At 30.3% G+C, this 10,203-nt stretch overlaps 1 protein-coding gene across 1 annotated transcript; it reads left to right on the top strand.

The window, feature by feature from the left end:
* The first annotated feature begins 6,324 nt into the window (after positions 1-6,324).
* On the top strand, positions 6,325-8,735 carry LOC120087777 (DCD domain-containing protein NRP-B). The gene is made up of 5 exons (XM_039044674.1): positions 6,325-7,494; positions 7,644-7,744; positions 7,875-7,958; positions 8,054-8,164; positions 8,299-8,735. The coding sequence occupies exons 1-5, from the start codon at positions 6,717-6,719 to the stop codon at positions 8,338-8,340; spliced, it is 1,116 nt and encodes a 371-aa protein (XP_038900602.1). The 5' UTR covers positions 6,325-6,716; the 3' UTR covers positions 8,341-8,735.
* Positions 8,736-10,203: the final 1,468 nt, after the last annotated feature.

Genomic DNA, 10,203 nt, shown 5'->3' with positions numbered 1-10,203 from the left:
ACCTATATATATTTATTAATTTAAATTGCAAAAGGGAAACATAACAAGAAATACGTATCTGACCTAGTTTAAGAAAATATTTAATTGCGAAAAGAAAAAAAAAAATAGTTGTGCAAAAAGAAAAAAAGGGGGAAAATACCTAACCTAGTTCTTTTAGGTTGTTAATTTTTAGAAAATGAACAAATATTAGGATGTATGATAAAAGCCTCCTAATTTATATTTTATTAATTAATAATTATTTGATTAGTTTTCTTTTTTAAAAAATATTCAAATATTTTTATTTGCAATTTTACAACATTCATTATGTGAAAACTTTATGTTATTAGTGTAATCTTAAATTGGTTGATATGTAGGAGGCTGGTTCCTTTTTTTAGGCCGAGGAACGAAATCAACAAAAAGAGAAATCAAGCTAGTACATAGACACTACCTAAGAAGGGAAAAACTGACCCATAACAAGATCATTTTAAAGTAGCCCAATTGAGCCAATGAATGTGCCATTGAGTTAGAACTACGAGGCACATGCTCGAAGGAGACTAAAAGAAAGGAAGCAACAGTCGCCTTAATGTCTCATAGTATATAGATGAAGTTGAGTGTCTTATACTACTAACATTCTTGATGCATACACCGTAAAAATTACAAATGATTTGATCTAAATAGTTCATGTGAAGACAAGGGAGTAAGAATATCATATACAATGAGTTTGTATAGACTACCTTTGCCACACTTTGGGAACCAACTTTAGTCTCCAATAACTGCCTCTAATGACAACTTTTACGATCAACTCCGGACTCCGACAACCACCTTTATGCGACCAATTCTGGTCTCCGACAACCGCCTCCAACTATAAACTCCAACGAAAATCACCTTCGATGATAAACTTCAACGATCACCTTTGCGACCAACTCTAGACACCGAAAACCACCTTTGACGACAAACTTCGGGACCAACTCCAGTACCACATTCATGTGACCAACTCCAATATCACCTTAATACATTTCATGATTGTTAAATTATGTTGTAGGGTTGTTGATTATATAAATAATAGTATTTTGTCTATGTTAAATACAATATTTATATGTAGAAAATTAAAATATATTTTTATTAATTGAATTCAAATATCGAATGAGTATTAAGAATATCTGAAAAATATGTAACAAATAAAAAAAACCATAAACTGGATAATTTTTTCCTAGAACATTTTCTGACAAGAATTAGTGAAAAATGAAGATATGTTCCCTTATGATCTTCCAAATTGGGAGAAATTGAAAGTGAAATTGTTAAAAAAAAAAATGAGGTGGTATTCCATTGACCGCTAAAATGATGGGGGATTCAATTAAAAAAATTCATGACAAGAAAATATATAGCAACAAAAAGAAAAAGAAAAAGAGAAATAAGATGATGACGATGATACAATTTATGAAGAAAAATTAGGAATAAAAAAGTTTTGATTTCTATTTGATTTCCCATTTTATTTAACCCGATTCCTGCAAGAAATGTAGTGGGTTAATTTTTGTAGAAAGAAAGAAAAACTTTAAAAAATAATAAAAAAAAGAATTGCAATCCATATTTTATTCAAACAAAAATGGGTAGAATAATTATTGTATAAAAAAGATTTAAAATAAAAATAGTAATTACAACCAAATTATTTATAATTCAAACAACGAAGTACCCTAAACATATGAACTCAACTTTGCATCCTAAACACGGACATATAAACTTAGATAAATAACTTCATATCTCAAATACAGATATATGAACTTCATACATCATATTTCAACTTAGTGTCCCAAACAATCCTTGAGTATCGGTTGTAGAACTTGAACAATGAGATCTATCGTCTCATGCCTAGGAGGGATACTTTAAGGTGCATTTGAGGTTAATTTTGATTTTGAAAGAATCTTACACGGTTTTTGAGTTTGACAAAATGAATTGTGATTAAATCTATTTAAAAAAAAAAAAAAAAAAAAACTAATGAAACACACATTTATTTCACGTCGTTTTTAAAATTAGTTGTTTACTACTTCAAAATTCTAATAAAACCATATGTCACTTTTTAATAAACTTGCAATTTTCAATTTTATCTTCAAAATTGAAATTTATTTTATATATTTAGTATCTTACTCATCCAACAAAAAACTATCTCCTGATTCTTTATAATTGACTGCAACTATATTTTTAAAACCACAAAATTTTGATTTTTGTAAGAAAAATTAAAGATATTTGTGGTCATGCTAATCATCTTTGTATCTAGACCGAATAAAATATTAAACAAATATTTAAAAATATAAATTATAAAAAATACAAATTTTAATAATAGACATATTTAGTTATTATATCTAAGACACAATAATTTAGTATTTATTTATCTAACTGATAATTAAATTAGTCAAAACTTGAAATTTATCGAACATTAATTTATTTTCATATTATCGTTGATTTACAATAAAATTGAAGTTTTGCTTCAATGTAAGAGCATTGCTTTTCAAGCAACAAGTGAATGCGGCCGCATTGTGCCCTAGATTGGTTCAAATGAGGTTTGTGCAACAAAAAACAACTTTATTGATTTTTAAGTGCCTAGGCTATTAATCTACTCTGAAACCAAGGCTTAAAAAAAAAAAAAGAAAAAAAAACCTTGGTTCATAACATAAAATGTGGAGCGGTCGCAATAGGTAGAGTAATTCATATTTAGGGTTGATACTTAGTACCTTTCACATTATTAGTTATTGATGGTGTACCATTGTACTTGATGTTTACGTTTTCAACTGATTTTTGAATCAAAATAACACGTACACATTTTTAGATATTATTAAGATATTAAAAAAAAACATTATTTGATGTTGATTAAGATTTTACCGAAGGCCCTATGATAAAACCCTTGGCTTAGAGGTATACCTCTTCCACAAAGAACTCTCAACTTTTTCTCTTAAATTCATTTGCAATTTATTTAGGAGGTACGCACAAATCTTGATCTTTTATTTGAATCATAATGAGGAAGGTGTTATCTTATAAATATATTTTTTTTCATTCATTTCAACACAAGAAGATGTACTCTTATTTGATTTCAAAATTGTCAAGAAATGGAAATTTTGGTAGAAATAAATAATATATTTAGGATAAAACACGACGGTAAAAATGTTTAACTAAAATGATTGAAGTTAAAACTTTTCAAAGAAAGGCGGGAAAAAATCCTTAAACATCATGAACTAAAATATATATTAATTGTCAACAACAATATAGCTCAACTAACATAAAACTTGTGTCTAAGTTCAAGATGTAAGAAGTTTAAATCTTCCACCCTACATATGATTGAACTCATATGTACATACATACATATATATATTCAACCATACATGCTACTTTTTCTAGCACGATTTCTTCTGGACCCATGATCAATTTTGATTTGTTCTTATTAAGCCCTTTCGATATCAATAGGTCTTTGGTGATGTTCGTTGATGCACCTTGCCATGAACAGGAAAGAGATTCGGGTTTGGGGCTATTCTGTTGTCTAAGGAATCAAGGTTGGTTATAGTGAATTACGATTTGTGGGTGACATATTTGTTTCCAATTTGTGCAGAGGCACAAACGGTGTTGGAGTGTTATTCCTTGCTAAATGGAATGTAGTGGTTGTTGTTAACATATATTTTCTGATTGCAAGTTGTTGGTTGATATGTCTAATCGGTCATTGGATCCTAATTTGGAAGTTCGTCACTCGGTTCTAGAGAATATTTGGTATCAAGCTTTGCATTTTCGAGAATGTTAGTTTCGTTTTCTACATTAAGATGGAATACATCTTTTCATGAGTTGGTGCGGAAAGACTTTTCTTGTGTTTCCTATACTTGACTGACTACTTTGACTTATATCTTGTTATAATCATGATGTAAGAAAATTTACCTATCTCTCAAAGTTTAACCGGTTATAATGTTATTTGATTGGCTTAAAAAAACATATACAAATACATGTATACATAACATTATATACATACATATATATACACACACATATATATATATTTATACACACACATACCTCACATTCTAAAATCTCCATATTTTAACAAATAAAATTGAAAAGTCATCATAACTTCTATTTTCTAGTCAAAACAATCAAGCTTGTTTGGTGTTAAAACGTTATGATTTTCTTTCCCATCACTCTTTTATAGATTTTTTTATAGTACAAAATGATAGAATTGGTCAACGACTACTATTCAAATGGTGTTAGGAAATTATATTTTGAGAACTATCTACACATTTTATTTAACCTGAGTACTTAGAATCTATGACAACTAAATGCATATAATTTAATTTTAATTAAATCTGTAAATACTATTTTGATCCCTATTTTATTTTTATACTTTTAAAATGTTCATTTTTTTTCTTTACTTTCAATTTTTATTCATCTTTGTCTTTAAACTTTAAAAAATAACTATTTTGATCTCTTAAAAACTAAAACGAAAATGAAAATAAAAATGAAATGACCAAAATGATCACTTTTTAAATGTACAAGAACCAAAATAAACATTTCGAAAGTACATGTTAAAAAATAAAACAAAGTTACAAGAACTAAAATGAACATACTGAAAGTAAGAAACCAAAATAAACAAAAGCTAAAAGTAACCAAAATAGCATTTAAACCTTAATTAGATAACAATCTTTTTAATTTCAATTCTCGAATTTGGACACGGTTTATCTTTTTGGTTATTTTTTCCCTCTATTTTCCAAATAATCAAACCAAATGAAATATAAACCAAAACACATTAACAAACAACAGTCAATTCATTACATTATTAAGTTAATGATCATTTTGTATCATTTTAGAAACTCGAATATGGAAGACCTACATTTTTGCTTAAAGTTAAAAGAGATTGTTTAGCGCGTTGAATTAAGTTCATATGTCTAGAATTCATATATCTGTAGAGTTTATATGCCTGTGTTTTGAGTGTTTGGAATGCTGACTAGTGTAATTTTTTTTACATAAATAATTTGTTTTCATGATGATTTTTTTTTCGAAAAACTTTTTTATTCAATAATTCTACATATCTTTTTTTTAAAACGGTAGATTGCACTTTATTTTATTGTTTTTTAAGCACACATGTATTGTTGAGAGTTTTGGAAAATCAGTTTAGGGTTTACTCTTGGATCGTGTATTCCAATTTTTTTTAAAAAAAATTAAGCAATCATTTAATAAATTTGTGCATGTGACGTTTCTATTTAAGTCATTTTATTTTAACATTTTTTATAATAACTTTTTAAAATAAAAATACTCATTTGTCTGACAATTTTTTCTCAAAAGTATTTTTACATATAAGCATGTTTGATTTCCTACATGATAAAATTGATTTTATTAAAACGATTATAAAATACTATGAACTAATAAAATGAACAAGAATTTAACACTTTAACGAAACTTACGTACTTTTGTGTCAACAAATGTGTGTGTGTTTTTTTTTTCAAAAGTGTTTTTACATACAAATTTGTTTGATTTCTTATATGACAAAAGTGATTTTATTAATGTTAAATTACTATAAAGAACGACTATAAAATACTATGAATAAGAAAAAACTGGGAATTCAACATTTTGACATAACTTATGTACTTTATGACAATAAATGTGTTTTTATTGACAATTTTGTGCATGAACTTAGATATAAACATTTTTTTATGTTTTATATATATATATATATTTAAATTAATAGTTATTTTTAAGCTTTAAATTAAGGTTTTATTGACAGTTTTATGTCATGAGCGTCAACAAAACAAAAAACTCGTGTGTCAACAAAACTCAAATTTGTAGTAGTCATACAAAACTCAAAATTGTAGTAGTCATACTTCATAATAATGGTCATTGGAATTGGTGGAGTGACCACGATCGGAGGTCATCGGAGTTGACCATCAACAGTGGTGGTTGAATGTTACCAGAGTTGGTCACAAGCGGTGGTTACGGAGTTGGTTGCCGAAGTTAACCGTCAAAAGTGGATATGGTATAAAATGTCGATGACATACGAAGTTGATCTCTCAAACAATGAGTTGAGTTCATATCTCAATTCATCTTTATCATACCCGAACATCCCTAATTGTAATCAAAATCTCCAAAGAAAAAAAAAAAAACCGACACGACAAAAAAAAAAAAAAAAAAAAAAGAAAACTCAGACAAAAACGAGGTCACGGGTTAAGGGTCAATTGTTTCACGGAGGGACACGTAAAAGGTATAATATAATAGAAGATGACACATAAAATGAAAATGGGAGTCACATGGATGCGTTCATACTTCATAGTCATCAATCTTCTCCATTTGTCAAACCTTCGCTACTAAGCAAATCAATTTGCCCTCAAAACTCTCACCCCTTTCTAGATCACAAGAAACCTTCCCCAGGCCCAAGGTTCTTTATCTTTCCATCGTTTTCACTCCCCCACTCCCTTCCATTTGATTACGCGTCTTTCTATTACTCACTTTCTCATCTCATTTCCTCAACCACTCTAACCCTTTTCTTTCTTTTATTCAATTTCCTATTTTCTATGCCTTTTTCCATCTTCCACACGCTATCTCCTCTTCCTTTCTTCGAATTTTCCCTTCCTTTCCCCTAATACCCATCGATTTAACTCCCCACTTCTTCATTTTTTTCATTAGACTTATTGCCACTTCTCTCTTCTTGATTTTCCCATCTGGGTTTTCTATTTTTCTGAGTTTTCGGCTGATTTCTGAGGTGGGTTTGTTCAGAAATGGAGAGTAACCCGCAATCGTTTAGGCAATTCAGCGACCAGCTTCGGGTGCAAACTGGGAATCTTGTGAACCTCTCACTCAACGATTCTATCTGGAGCAATTCGTATGTCTCGAAGAGGCCCGAGGAGAGGAGGAATTTCGATTTTAGAAATGGTGGAGAGGTAAATTCTTTGAATAATTTTAAGCCTAAAGTGTCTGATTCTGATGTCAATCGGTTCAATGATGGATGGAATAGTTTTAAGCCAAGTGTTGCTTCTGATCTGAATAATTGGAGCAATACTAGCAGCAGTATCAATTCAAGTTCAACTGGGTATGAAAAGAATGCACTCAACGTGTTTGATAATGGGTGGAATAGTTTCAAGCCCAAGGGTTCTGATTTTAATGCCTTTAATGATGGGTGGAAGCTTAACTCTGCTAATATGGGGGTGGATCCTGTGATTGGAGGAGCCCAAAAGGGAATTAATGGAGGGTTTAACAAAGGGGTTTACTCAAAAATTGGGAATTTTAACAGTAACAGTTTTGTAAATCTGAAGAACTACAAGAACACTGGGAAGGTTGAAGAAGAAAATGGAGGAAAGACAGGGAAGAAGAACAGTAACAAGAAGAACAGCGGTGAAAATACCAATGATAATAAGGAAGCTAATAAGAATGCTTTGGACAAGAGGTTCAAGACCCTTCCCCCATCTGAGTCTTTGCCCAGAAATGAAACAATTGGTGGATATATCTTTGTCTGCAACAATGATACTATGCAAGAGAATCTCAAGAGGCAGCTTTTTGGTAAGTTTCCCCCTTCCCTTCAATTTTAATGATCGGAGTCATCTGATTACTTTTTTTTTTTTTTTTTCTTGGCATAGTTTTGATGCATGTTTGCCTTGTCCCCTGTCTAGGAAGTTCTAAGATTATCTATTGTTTAATCAATGTTTTAGGTTTGCCTCCAAGATACAGAGATTCAGTCAGGGCTATAACTCCTGGGTTGCCTATTTTCCTTTACAACTATTCTACCCACCAACTCCATGGAATCTTTGAGGTTTGTCTCCTTCTTTCCATTAGATTTCAATTCTGCTAGATCCATGGTTTCAATAGGGAGCTTTAATCTGTTAATATCAATACCTGTTTGTTTTGTTTACTTATTTTGAAACTATGAATCATCTTTCCAGGCTGCAAGCTTTGGAGGAACAAACATTGATCCAACTGCCTGGGAAGACAAGAAAACTCCCGGCGAATCTCGTTTCCCGGCGCAGGTAAACCTTCATGTTCTTGTTCTTGTTGGCTGAAACCTACTTTATCAAATTTTCACTTGCATAGATCTAACCTGAAAGTCAACTCTTTGAAACAGGTAAGAATTTTGACTAGGAAGATATGCGATCCACTGGAAGAGGACTCTTTCAGGCCAATTCTTCACCATTATGATGGCCCCAAGTTTCGCCTTGAACTCAACATTCCAGAGGTAATTGCAGATCTAAGAATTTGATCTTGATCCTCTTCTGTTCATTATATAGCTGGATTAACCAAACAAAACTTTAATTCTGTAGCTAAATGAAGAACTCAACAAATCTAATATTGGTTTGGAAAAATTTGCAGGCACTCTCTCTGCTGGATATATTTGGAGAACAATCCTCTTGAACAGCAGACTATATGCTGGATACACTAGACAGGGATGTATACAACAGACATACACAAATCAATCAATAGTATTGCCAACGAACGACGATGACGGTCAAAAGAATGCATTGGTGAGTTTTGGGAGTTTGGAAGAATCATCATCTCATGTCCTCTTAAGCTATAAATACGTTTGCTGTTTGTCTGGTGTTGGCTAGTTGAGTTGTGAATGAAAAAGAAGTTGGAAAAACTTTTAACAGTAATGTAACAATAAATATGTATTGTAATGTTTTAAGTTCTGGATACTGTATCTGTATGGTTACATTATAGGAGATGAACTTGTGTTCGTCCTAAAGTTTTAACCTGAAATGGAATAACAGAACAATGAATGGAGTATTGAATTTTGTTCATTTGTGGGAGAATTGATGTTGGAGTATTTTGGTATCATATTATGATTATCATAGATGTTCTTAGATCTCTATTATTTAGATTATGTTCTGTTTATCCTTTGCAACTACCATGATCATAGTTCTTTCTACTTCAATGAAAACTTTAACTGTCTCAATGCTTAATTAGATCAGTTTGTTTTCCTTCTAAGCATTTCATTGACAGTGTTAGTTTATCGATATAATATTTTCGTTGCACTCATAGCTAGAGTTCTTAAATTGGATAGGGAGTAAGATGTTTATTTTTATTTATTTATTTCAAGATCATCTCATTATTTCATTCATTAATATCAAACAGTATTATTTAAAAAATAATAATAATTAAATAAATAAATCTTGGGTCAACCGTCATTGTTCTCGCCTTCTTTGATAATGATAGAAATAGTTGGGATTTTTTCCCAAAATTTGTTTTTCCCTACCAAAATATGTGACAGACAGCTGGTTTGAATGGGTCTCTGATTTTTTAGCAACTTATTATTATTATTTAATATCTAGTTCTTATAACGTCATTATTTGGTCATGTTAAAAAATATTTAACCCGTCTTTAATTTTTTTTAAATTTTTTAAATTTTTGTATCTGATAAGTACTTAAATTTGAGTCATTGAAGTTTCTTTAGGACATATAGATTTTTTTAAAAAAATCAATTGATCAAATAGATACAAAATTAGTGAAGTAAAACCCAAATTTTTATTTGGTCTCTATGTTTTAAAATGTTATACATTGAAGTTTGAGTTTTATTTCAATTTGGTCACTAATTTTTCTTAATTTTAGATTTAATTTTAAAAGTGACAAAAATAGTGAAACTTATTTTAATTTATTAACATAAATTAATTTTAAAGACAGAAAGTAAGTATTAAGTGGAAAATCGAAGTTAAAAGTACAAATCTCGAAACATAGGGATCAAATTGAAGTAAAATTTAAATATCAAGAGTAAAATTGTAGCATTTTGAAACCTAAGGATTAAATTAATATCAAACTCAGAACTTAATTGTGGCATTTTAAAACCTAAAAACTAAATAGAAATTAGATCAAAACCTAGGGACAAAAATGTATTTTTCCATAAGATTAAGGTTGAAGTGTAAGCTTAGCTCAAGGAACTAAAATTGGATAATTATTAAAATTAATAAACTTCAAAGTATAAAGTATAAAGACCAAAATACTAGTTGAGATTTTTGAGGTCACCCCGCATCCTTTCCTCCAATCGAGTTGCAATTGGCCTTGTTTCAGTCTATCAGAATAAGTTCCCAAGACTTCAACCTTAACTACAACATGTCGTACCAAAGGCTTCTTTTGGTTGGTTGAATAAGGGGGTCTTTTAGTCTAAGACAGCATCGTTCGGCAGATTCCCATGCATTATGCACCCGTCCACCACTTTGTTCTCAACTGTTCCCACCGCTTTTGAAAGGCGAGACAAGCTACCTTTAGCTAGGAGCCTCTTTT

Source organism: Benincasa hispida, chromosome 1 (genome assembly GCF_009727055.1).
Source record: "Benincasa hispida cultivar B227 chromosome 1, ASM972705v1, whole genome shotgun sequence".
Taxonomy (NCBI): domain Eukaryota; kingdom Viridiplantae; phylum Streptophyta; class Magnoliopsida; order Cucurbitales; family Cucurbitaceae; genus Benincasa; species Benincasa hispida.
The sequence above is the reverse complement of the archived record's forward strand: the minus strand, read 5'-3'. Positions and strand labels throughout refer to the sequence as shown.